Below are 22886 nucleotides of genomic sequence, written 5' to 3'. Positions count from 1 at the left end.
TGCAAGAAGTGCCTATCACCCTTCGAATATTGTGCTGGAATCCTCCTGCCCTGTTCTGACCTGTTGCCATTACTTTAAAAATAACTCCTTGTCCAGGAGAAGCACTTTGGGAAAGAGCGTAGTGGTGGCTTGGTGGACACATGTATAAATACAGCACGGGAAGTTACCAGTTCCTTCTGATGCCTCCACTTTTCTTCTCTAAAACTGTGACAAAATACATTGGACCTGTACAGGGCTGACTTTGAGGAAGATGCTGAGATCTGTAAGCATTCCTCTCCCACAAGTCTGAACCATGAGCTGGGCCAGACCCGCGAAGAGCCCTGATGTTCCTGAAGTACAACTGAGCTGCTCTGTAGAAGCCCTCCCACCCGCCTGGCAGGCCATTCCATCGAGCCTGAAGGCTATACGCATGCAGACTGATCATTACTGCGCTGTACATCTGCTCTGTCGAGTGAGAATGACTCGCATGCTCTCCATTTCCCCCTTATAAATTCTGCTGGAAAATTATGGAAAGCTGCCGTGAAGGGTTTTTCTTTTCCCTTTTAAACTAAACGCATTCTGAAGAAATCTGTCCCATGCTCCAAAGGAAAATTAATTTGTGAGAAGGAAAACAGGCAACCCTTTTGACCTTTAGCTGTAAATCTGTTAGTAAATACAAATTTAGTACACTTGGCACAAACTGTTTCACTGTATTAAAAATTAATACTGGACTCTTACACAACACTGGCTCTTGAACCAGAACACCTGACTGAAAGCTAGTGTCATAGGAATAACCAAAACATAAATAGGCCACATTACTCAGAAGCAAACAAGAATGAAGCCAGCTACAGGGAAATAATCCAAGTTACAACCCTCATTTCAAGTACTTTACATAACAGAGAGACTTGCTTACGGTCTTCGACAAAGTATGGATTAGATTCTGGAGTGTAATGCTCCTCGAAGTCAACCAAAGCGTCCTGTCCATATGGCCGCCGAGATCCTGGAACAGGAATGTTGCACAGCTGGGCATAATCCTCTGAGGGGAGAAGGAAAAGAGGATATAAAACTAATCACACTTGTAACACAGGCTGCATTACATTAGTCCCAGTGCGCTGTGGTTCATATTAGCTGGAAATAAACTTATCTTCCTAGAAACACCATAAATCTGCAATTTCCACAAAGATTCTCTCTTCAAGAAGAATGTCATTAAAATGTTAATGAGCCAAATACAGACTATTAAGTCATCATAGGGATAACACCAGGGATAGATTTGAGTCAATAACTGTACAAAAAGTTATGGGTCAGGTTCTTCTGGCGTGCGCGGGAAGCAAGAGCAGAGGGAAGCTGTGCATGCCGCTGCGAATGCACCCCTCTGCAGGGCCATCGATGGCTGCACTCCTCATTCGGGTGGACAAGGGCTAACCCTGACCACCGGGGCTGCCAGCAGAAGCCACCCCAGAGGAAGCAGACTGGAGCAGGTGGGGCCCTGTTTCTGGCACTGTCAGCCAACCTGCAGAAATCACAGAACAAAAAATCCTTCTACAATAGCCCACAGCCATCTGCAAACTGTATCTTCAAACCACGGGCTCAAGCATGAGTGCTGTTCAGAGCCTCCTTGGCTGCAGACCTTGAAGGGCAAGGGGAAATGCCCTTCAAGGCATCTGATTTTCTGCCTTCCTCCCATGGCTAGTCTACGCAAGTCGAAGCAGACCAAAGCAACTCCTCATTTTCGGTGTCAGAGTGCACGTCTGAAATGCTGACGTGGAGTCTGATTTTTTTATTTGATTTATTGTGTCACCTCTGTTTCCATTACCGTTTACCAAAAGATATACAAGAACATTTATTTGAAAATAGAAATGTTGTTAAAACACAGCAATCCAGGTGCTCCTTTACTGTTGCTACAGACTATTTAGCATCTGTTTCTGTGAAGATTGCCTGGTGTTCTGAGAATCGGGCAGAGTAAGGACGGGAAAGAAAACCACCAAAAGAGAAAGAGGAAAAAAAGCCCTAAGCAGATGCAAAATCCAAGAATTGCAGATGGTTACAGAGCCAGAAACCTCATGCTGTGTAGAACTGTCCCAGACAGCAAATAGCTGGATAAATCCAGACTGCCTCTAGACAGTGCAGAGCACAGCCCCACTTGCTGCCCAGCATTGTGATTTTATTTGCACAAGTAGTATCTCCTTCACCTGGAATGGTTTTATTTTGTGCTGAAAACAACATGGTGTTCAAAAAGTCTGTTTGAATTCTGCGGTCAACAGCTTGGCTCTTTGAGAGCACAAGCCTGTACAGCACAGGCGAAGCTCGCCGGTGCACATCCAGCACTGGCACGAGTGCCAGTCTGAGCCTGCAGATCGAACTCCCCAGAGAACTTACACTGGAAATCTCAGCGCCTTCTCCTTCAACTGCAAGGTGATTCCTCCAGAATAGTTATACACAGTAATAACTGTATTCAAACCCTCCTCTCCCAGATGAAAAAGTACACTGCCCAGGAGAGACACGGCACACGGAACAAAGCCAGCAGAAGAAAGCGAGTAACATACAGCCAATGTAACTTACATCCCTTAATGCACAGCTTCCCCTTGCGGTACTGTAAGCACAGTTTGAAGAGCTGCCAGAGGACCAGAAACACCCTGTCCTTCCCCCCCCCCCATCGAACCCCAGGTAACACCCCCGTATGGGGACAGCCAGGTTATCGTCTCAGACCGACTCCCTTGCTTTGCGCTGAGCTGCTCATTATGCCCAAGGGCTTGGATACGTCCAGAGAAAAGCAGGGCAGAAGTGTAAAAGCACTTTCTCACAGATGCACACAAACGTTCTTGGCAAAGGAAATCTACGCTCCACTGCAAAATACTCATTCATCTGGCCTGTGTGGAAGGAAGCACCGCACAAAACCAGTCAGTGCATGGCCAGGGGACCAGGCACGCAGGTCATGAACGGGATCTGACGGACAGGATCAGACAGAACCTGGACACTGCCTTCTCAGAGTGCTGGGCTCGTTTCGCACTCCGTGGTACCAGCAGCAGAAGCGCTGTTGTTCTGCTTGAGTGCAGCAGCCGGAACATCTGACAGTCCACAGAGCTGGAGCTCTCATGTACATGAGAGCTGGGCAGTTTGAAGGCTGCGCAAGTCTACTTTATATTGCACGTTTGCCAACGCAAAGCTGTTTATTATCTAAAGAAGAATAAAGAAATGTTGACAATAGAAACTTGTTTCCTGCCACACTGGTCCTTCGCCAGTCAAGTCCCAGATGCCTGCATTTCTAGGTCTCATTATAAGTAAATTAGTGGGTACAAAACAAAGAGCTGGTTTAGGGCGTACTGTAAACTTGGTGTTTGTTTACATTCTGCAAAGATCACGAGAACTGGCGTTCTGAAATAAGGTAATCTAGAGACTTGGATGCCTGAGAAAAATGAACCCATCAGAGTCCCCCTCTGGAGGACAGGACAAGTTACGGCAAGACAGATACGTACGTCCCATTTCTGTTGTTTTAAACTTTTCCCCTTGCTACACTATGTTCCTACAGTTCAAATTAGTGTATTTTGGGTCACTGTGCTGTGTGCGCAGAAAGTTGCAGCAAGTCTACAAATGAGAGAACAGCATGATATTGCCCCAGGGAGATGGCAGTAGGAGCCATTGATCAAGAAGGCAGTAAGGGGGCAGAGGGCAAGGGAGAATGTGTAACTACCCCTGAGCAATGAAAACCTTTGAGTTGTCACAGAAATTAATGCTCATTTTCAAAATAATCTTTCATGAAAAGTAAAAAAAAAAAAAAAAAAAAAAAATTAAATTTCCATAATTCACATAAATGATAAAACCTTTTTCTATATGCGTTTATTTTCTCTGCTTGCTAGTCTCCTGGCTGTGATCAGGGACAATACAATGGCAGTTCAAGAGGAAAAAAAAACAACTTGTGTTTTTCATATAATGTAGTCTACATTGCTCCACGTGTTGCTAAGTTTTTCTCATAACTTGCAAATGAAGCATTGAGACAGCTTGTTGTATAACTTAGGACAACGATTATTAAAGGCAGCTGATGTATCCTTCCAGAAATGTACAGGACATTTTAAAGTCAGACGTGGGCACATGGCACGAGCGCGTTAGGGATTACAGCTCGACGCACAGGCGTTAGCTGTACTTGGTGACGAAAGCTGGGCTGACAGAGACTACATAAATTGGATGGACCACAAGTGCAGCTGTGCAAATATGCATCTCATCTGCATATACACTTGTTGTAACTGCGCAAGCCTGCGTGGGCCTTATTTGTATCTGGAGGCCTAAAACCCCTAAATTCTCTAGTCAGAAAAACTATTCTGTATCTCATGTATTTAAACCAAAATATCATATAAAAAAGCTTTTCCTGATGTAGCCGTGAAACAACTTCACCACAGCCAATCCTAGCTCCTGCCTGTAGAGCAAGCTTTATTTCTGTTCCAGCCCCTCAGAATTGTCACCACACAGGTGAAAAAGGAGCCAAAGCTATCAACACCAAGGCAGTTCCTTCCGATCACTTAAGAATCCAACAGTTTCACCATGGAGGAAATCACCGGAGAGGTGGACAAAGCCAAGAAAATGGACAAAGCCATTTGTTACATGTCACGTACGTCCCTTCCCAACCAAGGTTCTGGCCATCAGTCTGAACTGGTTACGTGCATGCTTTCTCAGGAGACTGCATCAGCTGTGACCCAAAGCTGAAGATATTTCTCCTCTACATTTAGATTGTGATAGTTGACAATTTAGATAATTTCACTGACATCTTCCATGGACAGATGCTGAGGTTTATGGTGGACAGCATTCACATATATTCTACAACTCTTGGTGCTGAAGAAGAAGGGAAGATACCAGTCTTAACGGATTTTTTTTCATGAGTTATGAAGGATATTCATATCCTCACATGGAGATACTCTGAGGAGAAGCCCACAATGGATGTAAAGCTCTTGTTAAAACTGAAGTAATTACCAACCTGATTATTTCAAAACCCCGTGGTAGTCACCTTTTGTTTCTCAACTAATGCTGTTCAAACTTCCTAAAACCATCTTCTCTCCTGCTGCTTGAGATATATTGTTAAAAGTTGTAGTAAGAATCAGATTGTTTCTGCCACAACTTTGCAAATGCCTTACTGACTCCCATGTACACTTGCAGTGTGAGGTTCCAGGAAGAAAACGCTTGCAGAGCTATTCTGCATGTCTCTCCTAAACCTCAGAAAAAGCACTGAGCATCTTCATCAACAGAAATGCAAGCAGCCAAACACCAGCACAACTGAGCGTAAGTCTTTGAATAGTCCAGGCCCACTCACTGTAATGTTTTGAGCCCAAAAGATAGCCCATTTGTCCAGAGCCTTTACCAGAAAGGCAGGAGGCACAATGCCATCCTAAATGGGAAGACGAACAGTGGTCTCCAGAAATTAATGCAGTGCCTCTCTGCTGATGTTTACCATCTCAGAAGGGACAGATGGAACTCATCCTTTGCACACATTGGTTTTCCCTGTTCTTCCAGATCTTCACGAGTGGCGTTAGTCAGAAGTTGAAGGGAACACCATGCTCTCATAACATGGAAGCTCAGCCCAGAACTAACTCATAATGCTTACAAAGGATACATAGAGTTCCTTGCAATAAAACCGCCATCTAAACAGTCTGTTCTGCCAGAAGGGGCGGAATTCAACAACTACATGTAGGCATCTCCAAGGGTCTGCACCTGAATTAGTCATCCAGTGTCCCTTTTTAGTCCATGGAAAGACATAACCATTTCCAAGACACCATCTCATAGCAAAGTATATGTCTAGAACAGGTCAGAGAACTCTTTAACACTCAGGGTGCCTATTTCTCTTTCCTGATGGAACGGGAAACTGGTAGGACCAGCACACATGTGGGTTTCTGTATTAAAAAAAAAAACCCAACAACGTGAAATGGGCCAAGAGAAATCCTACATTACACAACACCCCAGATGATTCATGTTACCCACTACCCTCAGTGTTCTCCTAGTCTGGGCTTTGCAAATGCTAAGGTGGAGATAAAGAGAAACTTCAAGTACGACCTAAGTCTTCACCAGTTCTTTATGTGACTCCTAGTCCCACAAACATCTGTAACCTCCTGGCTGGAGTTCCACCATTGTCCTTTCAAATGCAGATCTTCTAAACATGAAGTGGTTCCATAAAAACTCACAAACTACTAGAATTTAAAACTTACTGTACAAGAGTAAAAGGTACATATAAGGTTACAGAAATAAGCAGGCTGACAAACTGAATGCTGGTGTCCTTTACAGTAGCCTCAGAATGTGTTCATGACGTGGTGTTGGTACTCAGACCACCAACAAGTTCTTGGTTATAGATGTAGTAATGTACCTCCACCCTGAATACACAGTTATTAAAACATCTGTTAAAACTGCAGAGTCCCAGCCCTACCTTACCCCCTTTTTCTATGTTAAAACTTCTCCAGGCAGCCAGCGACAGGAGGCGGCACCCTCCCTAACAGACCAGCGTATCCTTAGCGCAGGGGCACGTCATCCCCCCTCCTGGCACGCTACGGTGTTACGAAGCAAAGGTGGTACTGCACTGCAACAACAGACTCCAGGAAGGTAAACAACAACAAGAGGCACCCTCCCTAAACTGAACACTGACCCTGGCACGCCACCGTACTCGACATTTTCTAGCTGTTCCTTCTATCTCCACCCTTCCAATTTCCTGTACCCTGTAGCAGACACCTTGTCTAAAATCCACTCCGGTCCTTCACGGGTCTCATAGGAGCTTCTGGAGGCTCAGCAGGTTTCTAAGTCAGGTGCTCCATGTTCAGGTGTATAGGGCCTCAGTTTAGATTCCAGATTTTTTCAGTCTCTGTTGCCTGGCAGGGATGCTTTGGCCCAGCCGCTGAACGCACTGGTGCCTGTCCTGCTGCCAGTTACTAGAGCACGGACTCTTGATGGAGACAGTTGGGTCCTGAGGCACGAGCAGTAAACTGACCGAGGCGGCAGACCTTGTGAAGGCAGGTCATCCAACTGCTTTTTCTTGGGGAGAGTGCAATGAAGAAAGGATGTTTTGCTTTTGTTACCTAAACCAAAAGTATCTGATTTTTCTGGTTTTCCTCAGCTGGTCAGCTAATACAGATTGCAAATGACAAACCTCAAATAACACAGAGGTTTCTTAAGGATAATTACTAAAAGCTCTTTGGGCAAGTACAGCCTAATACCACAATGAGCCCAGAGAGAAGAAATTTCAGTAGTTAACATTCTGGTATTGGATGCAAGCTGTGACAGCCTTTATCTGCAATATGAGGGTATCAGAAGATCATAATGTTAGAACCAATGTAACTGAAAACAATCTATCTGTGCTTCCTTCTTTTAATGACAAGAAGGCCTGCCCCACAAAATGGTTTGTACAAGTAAGATGTACTCAGTCACATCACTACAGTTCATGTTTGCACTATTTTGATCAGGATTTTGAAGCAGTATTTTGAGTTTGTTCCTTAATGTTGTCATCAAAATACTTATGTATCTTGCTGTTGTTAAGGTGTTGCTGTTCACTTGCAATACTTCAACAAGTGCCACTTATTTTTGTCTCAGACTCTGAATGTTTAGTGTCATTTTCCATGAGGTTTGTTTCATCAAGCACCCATTAAGTTTTTAGAAATCTTAGCAACTACATAAATTTTGTTTTCATGCTGATGAAGGGATGGATTTCTTTTTCATACATGTGCATCAATCCTTAGAGGAGTTCTCCATCTTCCTGCTGGTTTTACGCTGGATGCTAATGAAACAGGACATTTAAATCTTGTAATGAAAAACTGAAGTGCTTTCAAGACAAGCTGGGACACAAAAGTTAGAGATTATTTTTATTAATGCATGAATTTGATTTAGAAGGGACTTGCAAATGTATCACTTATGGTGGTAGGCCTGTAATTTCTTCTTTCTAAGTGCAGCATCTATATCCTCAAATACAAGGGGAGCATAAAGAAGGTAAAAGGAAACCACAGATGAGTGAATGATCCATTCTCTGATCCAGCCCATTTCATGGTGAAAGTCTTCCAGTGATAATGCTTTTCACATCCCCAGGTCTTCTGGAACACGTGTTACAAATCTACAGAATGCCCCCAACTTGGGAAATAAGCAAACACCTTCAGTAGTAAATCTGGCCAACACAATACACAAGTATTTAAAAATGGAGGGATTCCAGGTTCCCCAGCCAGGACCTGAACCTGTGACCTGCTGGCCCAGAGGTGTGAAAGCACTCTCTTGAGCCAATGATATCACTTTAAGTGCTACAAACTGAAGACATGTCAAATGAATCATTTATTCAGTTCAGTCAGCTTTAAATTTTTCTTGGTAAATGTTCCTGAAAACAGAGAAGGGCTTCCAGGTTTCTGTGTGTGCGTGTGCACATGTGTGCGAGGACACGTGAGCACACACCACCTCCCCTAAGAAATGTACGCTTGTATGTTTGCTCTGACGGAATAAAGATTCACTATGCTTTTAGTTTTTTTAACTATCTATGTTCCAATCTATAAGGATGATGTAAAGTATCTGGGATCAAAGTATGCCTTACAGTTTCAGTTAAAGCAGATACTTTTCAATGCACATTAAACTTCACATAAAAATTATGTCTGGAGGGAGAAAGATTTTATGATCCAGCATAACGCTCTTCAGCTTTGAGTGAGGGTCATCCAAGTGCTGTTGAGCATGTTGCCCATCAGGAACCTTCATGTCATTTTCTAAATTCATTTCTCAAGTTTCTTCATAGAGCTAGTTGGGATCTGCACCTCACTGTTGTCACAGGATCGCTGCTCCAGAATCCTGTGATCCTAATGATCAAAATCCATCTAATCTCAAGCCTAAATATGTTCAGACTGAACTTGTTCCATTTTTTTCTTCACATCAGCACTGTTGTTTAATTTAAAAGCTTGTGGGAATCCTCCATGATTGTGCTGTAGCGGAGAGTCTCACCATTTGCAGCCTTTGCTCTTCATCTAGGCACGGCTTTTTTCACCTTCTCTTGTAGGACAGGTTCTCCATTCCCTGACCCTCCTGGTAGTCCTTCTCCGTTCCTTTTCAGATTCAGCCTGCTTTACATGTACCTAGCTAGAATTTGTCACAAGCAAGCCTCGCACCTACCGGAGGTCTCTCTGCCCTTCCTTCCTTCTCTCAGGATGGCATGCTTGCATGGCACAGAGGGGTCACTGGCCCCACGAGATGAGCTCTGTACATAGAAAAATTCCTTTACTCTGCTCTGTCTTTCCACTTGAGGAGCTCCAGGTGATAGCAACAGTTCTTGCTATTAGCTATTGCCCTGTGTTTTTTTTACTATTACACTTCATTCCACTGCTGTTGTTATTCTGGCAGGTGTAGCGACACAATGCCTGGGAATGTCCTCCTGTAAGATTTGCTCTGACAAAGACATTTCAGAGATTTCCATATCTTATGAATCAAGCTGCTGTCATGCCCTGTTTTTCTTCTTCAGTCTCTTTCTGGGGTAAGCATCAGCCAGCAGTTACTCCAGCCAACATCATCAAAACCAGGCGCTTTTTTTAGTTGCTGCACTTCCAAAGCAAACTCAAACAAGTAAAGATCTATAAGAACAGGTTCAGGGACCTTGCAAGTAAATTATAAACACATAAAACCCAAGCAGACACAAACAACCACGTTAATGCTTCACTGAGCTTCTCTATGTAGTTTTAACTCCAGGGTTCTTGCTACAAGTAAAACATGTGCAGCTTTAGCCACAGCGTTATGGTTAGAGTAACACAGGCCCAGGCGTGGCTGGAGAGCTGCCCAGCGGGAAAGGCCCTGGGGGTGCTGGTCGAGAGCCGACTGGACACGAGCCAGCCGTGTGCCCAGGTGGGCAAGAAGGCCAGCAGCATCCTGGCCTGTGTCAGCCATGGTGTGGCCAGCGGGAGCAGGGAGGGGATCGTGCCCCTGGACTGGGCACTGGTGAGGCCGCCCCTCGAACGCTGTGGGCAGTTTTGGGCCCCTCGCTGCAAGAAGGACATGGAGGTGCTGGAGCGTGTCCAGAGAAGGGCAGCGGAGCTGGTGAAGGGTCTGGAGAACAGGTCTGGTGAGGAGCGGCTGAGGGACCTGGGGGTGTTTAGTCTGGAGAAGAGGAGGCTGAGGGGAGGCCTTATGGCTCTACAGCTGCCTGGAAGGGGGGTGTAGTGAGGTGGGGGTTGGTCTCTTCTCCCCAGTAACAAGTGATAGCATGAGAGGAAATGGCCTCAAGTTGCACCAGGGGAGGTTTAGATTGGGTATTACGAAAAACTTCTTTACTGCAAGAGTGGCCAAGCACTGGAACAGGCTGCCCAGGGAGGTGGTGGAGTCACTGTCCCTGGAGGGGTGCAAAAGACATGTAGATGTGGCGCTTAGGGACATGATTTGGTGGTGGCCTTGGCAGTGCTAGTTAATGGTTGGATTTGATGATCTTAAAGGTCTTTTCCAACCAAAATGATTCTATGATTGTAAGTCAAAATCTTTCTTGATTGTATTCTATGATTGTAAGTCAAAAGGTATGATCGGAATAAAATGCTTTTCTAGTGTAGCATGGTATTCCTACGTGGGAAACTGTATTACTGAAAGACACATTTGTAGTAAGAAAGCTACACCCGAACTAGTTTATATGGGGAAGAAGTTAGCATGGTACCAGTCTGTATATACCAGGGCTGACCTATCTCAGGCACAGCATGACAGGTACCTATGCTGGTTCCACTGGTCTCTTCTCCAGTCCCCAGTAATAAGTCTGTGTGTCAATGACAACATTTCTCTCTATATCCATTTAGCTTTTGTAGTCACCACAAGAAGCTTCTGCCTGAAATATCTTGGAACAGAGTCTTAATTTCTAAACATGTAAACAAAATAGAATCTCTTAAAAATAGAACTGTCAGTCAGCTTTCTTTAAGTTACATTCCCTGGAAATTCTTCACTTGTTATTGGTACTTCATTTCCCTTACCTACCTTAAATTGCCCCTCTATACATTTCCTAATACCTGAGCATATAGCCATACGTGGGGACAGTGGTTCAGGCTGGCTCACTTAGAAAAACTTTAGGCCTCAGGCTTAGCCTGAACCACTGTCCCCACAGCCATATAATAACAACTCCTCCTTTGACAGGATTAGCGATTCTAAACCACAATTTACCAGATCCTTATCAAGCAAACACACCTAATTGCAGCCAGCCTGGCAGAATATCACACTGAAAAATGCATCTGACCAGCGACAAAACCCCAAAACAGGTCACCTGCTGAGTGTCACCCGTACGTGTGCACATGAACTGCATCTCTGTTTTCACAGATAGCTTTTAAGTTGTCACTCAGGTTAAGGAACTCTGTTACCCTTAAAATGCCCTCCTTTCCACCAAGGTTCTAAATTGCCAATCACTGATAGTTCCACCTGAAAGAAATGAGTCCTGTAAGTGCCAAAAAATAAAAGCTGCTAAAGTTTCAAACTCAACTGTAATGATTTCCCCTTAATTAATGAGAAAATTTCCATGAGATCTTGAAGGGTTAGGTTTTTTGTTCTTTCTTATGTTATTAGCCCAAGTATAAATGCAGGGGATTAAACTGATTAAGTATTTCAGATTTCACTCCAAGAACTGACATGTCCATTTCCTTACCTGACTCCTTCATGGGACACAGGGCGCACTGCATGCCCCAGGCCTCACCGTACAGGCAACAGCACTCGGTGTATGTGGTCTGCTTTCCAACCAGGGGTCGACTACAAACAAAATCATCACTTAGATGCTGCCAGCAAAGATCCTGGTAGACCTCAGTTTCTTCTGTTTGTTCTGATGGAGGAGACAGCATTAGATCATCACCACAGCACTGTTATTTAAAATAGATACTGGCATAATGCAGGATTTTCTAAACTTAGATTAGAAAAATAACCCAGCTTTACAGACTTTGCCGACTACAAATTTAAGCTTAGAAGTCGTGACCCTTTTTAAGTGCCCGAGGTGGCTCACCCTTTGAGTGTTCAGCTTTGCCAAAGTCTTGGAAGGTTCTGATTGGGCACTATCAGGCCAAGTTAAAAGTACACTGGGTTGGACACCCAAGAAACAAAACTTCCTAAACCAGCAGTCAGTGCTGAACGCTTAACACTGACTCAGCTCTGCTCTCAGGGAACTTAACAGAGCTTGACAAGAACTAGCGTTAGGAGAGAGGGGAACGTTTGGGGAACCCCATCCACGGAATGAATCTTGAGAAGCTGTTATTTTGCTTCTCCTTACGTTGCCGTCAATGGCATCTGAAGGAACTTTTACGGCTAGGGCAGAGCTGAACAAAACTTTTACATGGGCTCAACAGGAGACTGGACAAATACTTGGAAGAGAGTCCCATTAACTAAACAGACAAACTACATCAGGCTCAGGAAATCCCCTGAGCTGAAAATAGCTGGAGGCTGGGAGAGCGCTGGGGAGGGTGAGGAGAAGTATTGTTTATCTGCTCCTCTGGTCCCTAATCATCCACTTACAGCTATTGTTAGAGACAGAATACTGCTGGGAACTACTGTCACATTCTTAGGAACATTAACAAAACCATGTATTTTTGTCAAAGCTGGAATATTTCAGAGGCATACTAGTTCTGACAAAGATCTCGGTAGGAACAATTCCTGGTCCTAGCAATCTCTGAGCACTGCTGATCAGAGGGAGAGGAACTGTAAATTTAGTCTTCCACTTGGAATGTAAAAACCTCAGCACAACTGTTTTGTAAAGACATCTGCAAGGTTCTGATTTTGTTCCAACAGAGTGAAAAGTGTTGTCACAAACGAAGGTTCTGCTTTGTCTGTGCATCTCTACTCACTGCATTTTAGATGGTGCACTGCTGCACGGGTGAGTACAGAACTGAAAGCTAGCTCAAGAGCGAAACAGCGAGGTCTGAAAGGGCAAAGGTGATCAGCCTTTAGATGCCTGTCCTGTAACAGCTTGCCAGAACGTGCAGTGAAGAGCAGCAGTGGGTCTCTGCAACCAACTCCAAGTTCTGCTGGCAGCAAAGGAACCAGCCTGCCCCCTCCTCCTCTGCGGTGGGGGGGACACTGCCAGCAGTAACAGAAGGCTTGAGCGCTTTGTGCTGGGCGAGGTCATTGTTGCTGGGTCAGCCCCAGTGTCGCGTGACGGAAGACCCTTTGGGCCTTTGCCTTCTCTTCACGGCCTAGGTGAACCCAGAGAACAATCCTGCTCTTGGTTTGTTTAAGGGAAGACTGAACAATAGGAACGCTGTGGTTCTTTCACAGTTTCAGGCAAGAGGATGACTATGTTACTCCTCAAAAGTATCAGTCTTATAATCTGGAGTGACTAAAGCAGGCATTCAGTCTGTACTCCCATTTCCTTTCACAGAAGCATCTTAGGAAAATTCATTGCATGGATTTATGGCTACACAGTGCCAATATTAATCAAACCCATTGTAACATTTCTTTCAAAGCTGTGTGTGGCACAGACAAAGCTGTGCAGGCTGCATAATGCTCTGGATTTCTGAGACGTTTCTAAGAATCTCGTAATATCTAACATTTTTTCTGAAATCAGTGTCTACTGAAATTAAAAGAATATGCAAACCCCTTACTTTAACAGCGACACTGCAGCCCACAGCTTTAAAATGTGAGCTCAATGTACCCTCAGTATTAATCAATTGAAAGCACGGATGCAATTTCAGCTATTTCCTCCTATATCCTGTTATTCCTGGTTTTATTCCTTGCTTTGTCAGAAGCAGCCACTCACTCTGAGCTGAACCTCCAGAGTTTGCCCGCAGCCAAACGCCAGCCGTAGTGAGACAGCAAGCAGGCTGCGCCTCATTACCCGCCAGGCCGGACAAGGCAGAGGCAGAGCTGGTGACTCGGGGGGCTGAAGACTCCCCAGCCCAAGCCTAATCTCTGAGTGCTTCCAGCAAGTCTGCACTGGCAAAGTGGAGCCCTGGGGAATCCCACATCACGATGCCTTCCGGATCAACAGATGACGGTCCGAGCATTGCCTTCCAAAATCCTCCAGAAGAGCAGGCTCATCCAAGCATGACCCAGCCTAAGCTTACTGGGGTCTGCAGCCACGCCAGCACCACCTCGGAGAGGCGTACTCACTTCGGTAATAGGTATAATGGGTCATACCACTGGAATCTGCTGGTCTGATGCATCGCTTTTCTGTTGCGTCCAGAACCATGGGGTGTGTACAGAAACAGTTGTAAGATCCGTCTGTGTTAATGCACTGGCCATCAATACAGCTGTTGGGGTCCTGACATTCATCCGTGTCTTTAAAATGGAAGGAAATGTATCAAGGAGAGCCAGCACAAAGCAGTGTTTCTATTTTCCTACGTTAGGAGCAGATTGCCCTGCATGCCTTCTGTTAATTACCACAAATACCAACTGCTGGCAGCAAAACCCTGCCTGTGCCCAGGGAGAAGGACAGACCAGCGGGATGCCGACCTCTGAGCCTCAAGTACTAGGGAGCATCTGGATGAGGAGGCTTCTGGGGGGCTGGAGCGCCAGGCGTACCCTGCATCCAGCACAGCCGCAGCTGGTTCCCATGTTCCCGTCCCTTCAGGACAGTACCAGCGGGCATCAGACGTGGGCATACTCACTGAGATTCTTCAGGAGAAGGGATCACCTTCCCTAGCCACAGTAGTTCTATTCCTTAGTTTGTCTTGGAGAGGAAAAGAAGAAATTTAGCTCAAAGGGAAGAGCAGGCCATTTTACTTGAAATAAATGACATTAAATCAGCAAAACCCCCACCCTTTGTAAAGAACAATCACAGAATCCCAAGGTGAAAGGCTCTCCTGTTGTGGTTACAAAACTTACTTCCTTTCATTATGCTATTCTGCACATTATACATGGTTTTCTGCTTACAAAGCAAAAGCCAGGGTCACGGTTATGAGTAATTTTCAGTTGAATACCAGAACCAAAGGAGTACAAGGTTCTGCAGACTAAAATGGGCTTATCAATGCCCTGAATGGTAATTTCATGTTGCTTATTAACTCCTTGTGGAAAATAATCTGTCCTTGAAAAAAACAATCTGCACTGATTTGTTTTATTGTAGTAAACCCAGCACACTTACCAAATGAAAGGTGAGCCTCAACATCCAGGCTTTCAGTGCTCGCCCCCCACCCAAAGGGCACAAGGCCGAACTGCCTCGTGGCAGAGCGAAGCAGCGCCGCGCATATAAGGAGGGAGCCACCTCCGATCCCTTCGTGCTGCATGCACAAAGGCCGATACCAGCTCTAGGCTATGCACTCCAAGGGGCACAAGGGGCTGTTTTGGAGATGCAAACTCCTGGGAGCAATTTGGTGGAAAAAGAAGCAAATAAAGCAAACCCTGCTCTGCATGCCATTGCCCTGTCAGCCAGAACTGCTGCCCAGCCAAGCAGAAGGGAAGGGAAATGACCCAATGCCTCTTAGAAAGCTGCTACAGGAGTTGGGAGGCCCAGCGTTCCTCCCCTTGCTGGGAATACTGCAGCTCTGATGGGAGCCCTGCCGTACGAGTCTGCTTGCTTTGCCCCTGTGCATGCCATTAGAGTGACAAGACCACTTTAAATAAACTTACCAAAGCACTGCAGCTTAACAGGGTCGTAGTACGTGCCCTGTTTGCAGTAGCACTCGTAACCTGGCTGTGTATTCAAACAGAAGCCATTTTTACAGATTTCTTGTCCGAAGAGTTGGCATTCATCAGCATCTGGGGAGAAAACCATTAAAGGCTGTGTTAGCACAATTACCATGAGGCCACGCAGAGGAGCAGGATGGAATGAAGCCTGTACACGTCTCTGTTCAGGCAAACTTTGCTTTAAACAGAGGGCCTCAGGGGCACAGATACTCCGCAGGAAAAAACCTGCTGTGGAAGAGGCTACGGTGTGCTCGTAGCCAGAATGGGAAAGGGAAACTGGTGGACCGTGACTTTCCCTTTCCCTTGTCAGGGTAAGTCCTGTGGCACACAGAGACTGGAATAACCTCAGCTCCCCTCTCTTTCCTGTGGCGCCCCATTGCCCTTGGCTCCCAGCAAAACTGATGAAGAACACGGCCCGCGTTTTCCAGGGTAACTGGCTTTACCCCCGGGATTCCCACCATGGATCTAGTTTAATCGCACCACCTAATTACAAACCTAACGAAGCAGTTGTGCCTATGGGTGGACTTGCGGCCGCTCCCCTCTCTGCACACAGGTTTGGTGACTCTGCTGTGCGCGGCAGGGAATCCTCCTGCCCGCGCTGCTGGTCACGTCGTTGTGCAAAGCTGTTCGCACCACTCCTGCGGAGACTCACCAGCGCGGAGGAGCAATCGTGTCTGTTGCTAAGTAGTACGGCTGCAACTGCCGTGGGCCTAGCGACAGCCAACAAAGAGAACCTACCACGCTTTCAGATGGGGCTACATGTTTTCAGGGAAGTTCCAGGGAAAACAGATGCCAGCTCATATACAGCTTTTCACAGTTGTACGCGTTTTTCCCCAGTCTTGTATTTATGTATTTGTCACTGTTGGAATTCCATTCGCTTCCTTTTTTCGACCTGACTTTTCATTTGCTAGACCTACCTAGAACAGTCTGTTAAAGCTAGGCTGATATTAAAAATGGCAATCAAAAGCACAATTTAAAGTAGGTGATTCTCCTCTCAATACCACCCGTCTTAATCCACTGTCTTGTACAGATTTACTCCCCATTTACTCTGGGACAACACAGATACTAGCCCAAAGCTGTCATTTCCAGCTGTACAGCAGTTTTAAAGGTGAATTATTCAAATGCTTACTTTTTCCAGAAGAACTGTAAGTGCTATAGAGCTATTTATTTTTACAGTCACTCTTCCAGCCACTAAGTGGCTTCAAGCATTAAATATTTTATATTTGACTCTCAGCAGCAAGAACAATGTAAAGATTAGTAAGAAATGTCATGTACATGCCTGTCTTTTTCCTGTGGAACATGGATTTGTGTCTGGGGAAAAATGGGAAAGCCTGGGAGTAGAGACAAGGAAGGCTGGCTGAGTGTATTCACTTCTGACAGGTAATTCTAATTAAGAAAATACGAGTTGCTCCTACAAGCACAAGCTTGTGGACAAAAGCAACAGGAACATAGGACTTAGTGTAACAGAGAAAGATCACGTTACTAAAAGTACTTATCAATGTATGGCTTGTCCTTTGTGCGTTCCTAAGGTTAGTACAAAATAAACTTACGGAAAACAGAAAAAGTCTTCTTATGGCAAGGATTTGTGGGAGGTATTTCCAGATGAACTATTTCCACCTTTCAGTATTTATGGTGGCTAGAGATACTGTCAGCCCTGAGGCAGCACAACCAAAGCAACACAGGTTTTCTCAGAGACGCATTTGGACCCACTGCGCACACACAGCACGCCCCGAACCCACCCTGCACGGATCTGCAGACAGCTTAGCTCTGCAGGGGTGAACACCCCACTTAAACATTCCCTCAACAAACACACGCGCAGAGAGTATTCGGTTGGTTGAGGTGAGCTGGGTGGCAGTGTTTGGACTTGTCTAGGTGTAAACAGTCAGTCTGTCCAACACTGGTCCCTGCTACCATCGGCTCAGGTCTGGAGTCATCCCGCAGCCCTTTGTTCTTTACTCCAAGTTGGTGGACAAAGCAGCACCTCCAGAGAGTGGAGGTCTTGCGCGAGTTACCCCATTTAAACGCCCACAGTAGTTTGAACGAGGCTGGGATCGGGGCCTTAGAACCTTTAGTATCTTTTCCGTGTTCCATGCTGCTGAGGGTAACACAAAGATTTATCAGTAGGACAGAGAACTGAACTCAACTATGGCCTACTCACTAACTCGACAGGAAAACCGACCTAGTAGTGTCCTACTCGGTGAGGAAGGATAGTCCGAAAAAGTACACATAACAATCCTTAGGAAAAAAAAATAATAATAAAAAAATCTTTCGAGTCCCACCAGTTTTTGTCATCTCTCAGGATTAGGTCTGGCAGATTAGTGATTTAGCTGGAAGCAACTCTGACAAATGCTTATCCATCAACCATGTGATACTATGCATCTATCGAGGTCTTAGTAAATTTTAGTAAATTAGTAAATTTTACTGCATTTTTATGTGATAGAACACACAATACTTTGTACATTTAGTTCTTGATTTGTCAAACAGCAATTCCAATAGGAACAAAGATAAAGCACATGCTTTTGTAGAGATCCCGTAGCTGCTCTGTAACCCAAAGGTAATACGTTGACTTCATTTTAGCTAACACAAATACAGTGTGTTTATGCCAAATCTCACAAATTATATGGATGGCTATTTCTCAGACTTGAAAAGGAATTTTACTGATCTCACTCCTTCTTAGCGATGCCAACTCTCTCCCGCCCACACCCACCAACTCCTTCCATCCCTCATTTTTCTCTACAATCTTTTGTTCAATAATTATTCCATGAAGTTCTGTAATGAAAACATCGTTGCTGAACTTCTCTTCAGTTTTTATATTCATTCTCCCTTGTAGGTCTAATGTTTAACAGAGCTTTTCTCCTCTCTCCCAACACCCCACGCATGTATTTATAAACTTAAGGTGGCTTTGTGTTTCGGATGTAAATGCGTATTTGAGGGTTAGTGGTCTCAGCACCCACCCTCACAGTATACAGCACTTAGTATAAATTAAACCAGTATATTACAGAGACTGTATAATTGACATTCCTAACAAGCTCTCAAAGTATGATTTTCGGTAATGTTTCATATGACAAGCTGGTTTTGTCACCTAATAAAATTTGGATTAGCATGTTTACATTGCTGGCTCACATTTCTAGTCGATCAACTACGAGAACTTCTGAAATAATTAAACTTAATATGAGTCAGTACTGACCTTTGTAATTCTGAGCAAGAAGCCCATAAGATGATTCTCCTGAGGGAATGAAACCTTTTCCTTCAGGGCACAAATCAGTAAATTCAGCTAGGAGAGAGAGAAAACAAAAATTATGTCGTTAAGAAAAAGTTACTCCCACATGTATCTCACAGATGTGTTTCAGGGTATTTTGAGAGACCTGAGGCGACGTTTTGCCTTAGCCACACCTCCGGCTAAACGGGAGATGCTCACAGCACAGCTCTCGGATACCTTTGCAAAGCCTCGCTAGGGCACCCACAGCACCACAGGGCTCGTGCAAACCAGTTTCTCTTGCTCCTTGGCAGGAGAACGTCATCCTTACTGGGTTTCACGGCGCACTGCAGTTATAACAATACCAGTAGCCAAATTATCTCAATTAAAGCAAGCATGGGCCTCTCTGAGCTATACTGCAAGCTGCAATCTAGACGTACCCCAGCTGAGACACAAACCCTGTCCACATTCTTCAGGCCCTATACAGGAAAAACACTAATTGACTGCAACAGGAGAACATGGTGTGGATTACAGAGGGAAATGATTTAAAGTGTCTGGGAGACAATACAGAATCCAATAAACCTATCCAAGCAGAGAGGCTCTTTTTGTAATGCATTTAATTTCAGCTTCACTGATTCTAACAGAGAGTTAAAACAGGAATTAAACATGATGATAGGTTTGTGTGAAAAGTAAACTTCAGTGTTTAATCTCAAAAAGTTTACACATGTTCTCTCTTACGTGATTTTTTCCAGCTGGATTCTGAATTTCAGCCATCACCATTTATGTTTCAAGTACTGTTTTCAATCTTTGTGACAAATATCATATGGCTACGTTTTTCTAGTTTAATACTTTGAGGTTAAACAATGGTCTGCAGACAACATGATTAACTGAATTGTTCAGTAAGTAGCAAAATGTAAAACTAATGTCATAATATACATCAGTAAGTCGTCGTGCTGTAGAAACAACATTACAAAGAATAGCTGCAGACTCAAAACCACTGTAATGCCTACCTTTGTGTCCCAGCTTGTGGGAAAAGTCTAACATGTTACCATAGCATCTGGAAAAAGCTTCCGTGAGAATCCACCTTTGTTTAAAGTCACTTGGAGATAAAGCTGTTCAGTAACGGGCTGGTTTCATCCCAAGGGTAACTGCAGTGAAGCCAAGGGATTTACACCAGGTATGAATTATTCCTATTAACTTTTCCTCCGTGGAAGTCTCCCACGGCTGAGTCATGACTAAATGCTACAGAATATGGGATTTAATGGGCAAGCTTTCTCTGAAGGCTGCCGTTAACATCAACACAATGCTTCAGAAGTCTGCAAAGGGACGGAAGGCCTCCTCTTACCAGTTCCAAAGACAGGGCATGGGAAGATTTCACAGTTGTCACCCCAGCCAGCACCCAAGGTGCAGCAGCATTCTTGTTTGGTGACATTGGACGTAAGCACATTGTCACAGAAATTCGCATCGTTCAGATTGTAGTAGCACTCCTTCTTTCCATCTTCGTGCTGGTCACCCTCGATCGGTAATTCTGAAGGTGGAAAGAAAACATAAACCACATCAGAGGACGTGCGAAAGGAGTCGGTCTTACAGGAGAATCAGAAGACCCACAGCACCTCAATTTCACGGCAGTGCGGAGCAGCACTGTCAAGCAGGGAAGAAAATGGTTAAGTACAAATTTTGGTTAAGTTTTCTTGTTCTTAGGAAGAGTGACGGAAGTTGATAACCTTCCTCTGACTTTTTCAGAGCTGTTCTCCAACTTGGCCACAAAGGGATTCTTCGCACTGGCGCTTCGTTCATCTTTAAGCCACGCAGGAACTCCCTGCTCTCGTGCTCAGCCACCGCCGTGCCCGCTCCGACACAGTGCTTTCACGTACGGATCCGGAAGCTCTTTACAGAGGTGAGCAAACACCGCAGCCTCATTTTCCAGATAAAGGAGCGGAGGCACGAACTGAAAAGGCCCGATTTTCAAAAGGATGAACATTTCGAGCCCTTTTAATTTCACTGGGGAAAAAGCATGTTCCACCTTGAATCCAAGGCCCTTTCCGACTTTTGCAAAAGTAACTGACTGACGTCGCGGTAAGCAGAGGAACACAACGCAGATGTGAAGGTAACTCACTCTCTGCTCCACTTCCAGTCAGGAAGTCAGACTTTCTGCCTTTAGGAGCGTGTCCTCCAATGGTGTTTATAAGGACTGGAGGCAAAATAGTCTCTCCCAAAGATCCAGTAGAATCTCTGTTAATAGTCAAAGGCCTTTCTAAAGCAAGGCGCTCCAAGTACACCACGAGGTGAGCTTGAGAAGAAATACCAGTTAAAGCTTCTGCGTTTGCAGAACTCTATCTAACCTTGCACCTCCACAAAAAATGTCATCCAGAGCTCAGAAGGGGGAACAATCACGTAAAATGGTTATTGACACTTGGTCAATACGAGAAACTTACCATAGGCCATCACAAAGTCACCGAGTTCTAAAATGACAAATGCTCCCATTTATTAATCAGACGCAAAACTTTGTTCAGGAACACAAGACAGATAAATCTTGAGGCGATCAGTTTATTTTCTTTTTATCTTGGGAAATTCCTTATGCTTAGCACTTAACAAATGTTTAATTCACAGAAACCTACTAAAAACTATCACATGCTGGCTGATTTTCCATTGTTTGAGATTTCACTCATTCCTACTCAGGCTCTCGCACGATATGCCAAGCACGAGACACTGCTCGAGCAACACGTGTATCCCGGTGGGAATCAAAACCTCATTTTATACCTGACTGACAGTGCATTTCAAAATGCCAGGAGATCAGTAAGACCCAAAGACTTGTGGTGTATAAACTCCCTCTGTTTGCCTTTCTTTGCGAGAAAGAAGAGCTTAAGGCTGGCCCGCTTACAAGTACTGGGAAGCCGAGTTTCCTTGACCACCTCATCCATCTGCCTCTGTCACAGCTCAGCCTCTTTATGCCAGTTCCAGGATGGATTTTCTTCTAATCCCATCCACTTAAAAATAATGGCTGTGAGGTGGGAGCTCAAAGAATAGCGATTGTCCAACCAATGCTGAAGGAGTTACATGAACTCCAGGCCACACTACCTCAAGCCTGTTCCCCTGCCCACCCACACTCCCCCGGGCAGGTGGGCCAAGGCAGCTTTACGCAGCAAGCACTGGATCTGCTTTGAGAACAGCAGGTTTCACAGTGCCAGGACGGACTGCCTGTTGTTGCACCTCCGTTGTACGGCTGTGCATAACAGTTCTTGGGGCTGCTAGCTCCAAACCAACAACTGGATTCCCTTCTGTTTGCCTCAGAAAACCGCCCGTGGCTGTCTGGGAGGCTGAGGGGCTGGCAGACACCTCTGTTCAAACTCAGTGCAACGTTGCCACCTACAAGGCCAACCTTCCTTGGCTGTTTCGCCGACATAACGAAGTTGTACACCGAAGGAAACGCCCAGCTGCGTGCTTGTTTCATCGCTGTTAGTTCAGCCTGTGGTCTCCCCTCATCAGATAATTACGATTTTCCACACTGTGCTGAATTTCATAGCGCGGCGGTTTTGCGGCACCAGCTGCTCTCCATAGGAACGACGGTCAGGCTGTCTTGTCACAGAAAGGCAACCGAACTCAACCTGTTATTCCAAGGTGAGAGCGAGCAGTACTTCAGCCACCAAATTATACACTTTCCTTGGCCACTTGCCATCTAACTGAATCAAAGCCACATCTTCACAGGAGAAAAAGCACGGCAGTCTTCATGCTGTTCACCAGAGAAAGCAAGCTGCCCCGGGAGGAAGGGGAGACAGGCTCATCAGGTCATTGTTTATTCCCATTTTACATATGATGTGTTGCTTTCTCCTCCCATTATCTGCTCAGCAGCTTAAAAGTCTGTTGTTTACACAGCTGTGACAGGGTTAGTCAAGCAGGCGTCATGCATGTTTGGAAAGCAAATGAGACAAATCTTTCATTATTTTTTTTAAGCCGAGACCAGTCTGTGTCTACAAGCTTATAACTTCCCTCTCATACATTATTAACCATTTAGTAAACAGGTGGGTTTTGAAAGTGGTTTCACTAGGTACATTGACAAAATATGACAGGAAATGGATACTTATTTTTTCGTATCATTGTTGTTTCAGGTTTTTTGTTGTTAGAAAATGTAAAATATCTCTCTACCTAAGGTATGCTGGCAAAGGAA

The 22886-nt window shown here is 44.9% G+C and overlaps 1 protein-coding gene across 1 annotated transcript in view; it reads right to left on the bottom strand.

Moving 5' to 3' along the window:
- Positions 1-22886, bottom strand: part of LTBP1 (latent transforming growth factor beta binding protein 1) — a 193036-nt gene that overhangs the window by 4194 nt on the left and 165956 nt on the right. Inside the window, exons 26-31 of the mRNA XM_086460519.1 lie at positions 20067-20249; positions 18713-18799; positions 15469-15597; positions 14041-14181; positions 11567-11737; positions 893-1015 (exon numbers count right to left, since the gene is read on the bottom strand). Coding sequence (XP_086316645.1) covers positions 893-1015; positions 11567-11737; positions 14041-14181; positions 15469-15597; positions 18713-18799; positions 20067-20249 — 834 coding nt within the window. The remainder of the gene's footprint in view (positions 1-892; positions 1016-11566; positions 11738-14040; positions 14182-15468; positions 15598-18712; positions 18800-20066; positions 20250-22886) is intronic.

This window comes from Leptosomus discolor, chromosome 2, assembly GCF_034619465.1.
Source record: "Leptosomus discolor isolate bLepDis1 chromosome 2, bLepDis1.hap2, whole genome shotgun sequence".
Lineage (NCBI taxonomy): Eukaryota > Metazoa > Chordata > Aves > Leptosomiformes > Leptosomidae > Leptosomus > Leptosomus discolor.
This window is presented reverse-complemented; position numbering and strand designations above follow the sequence as displayed.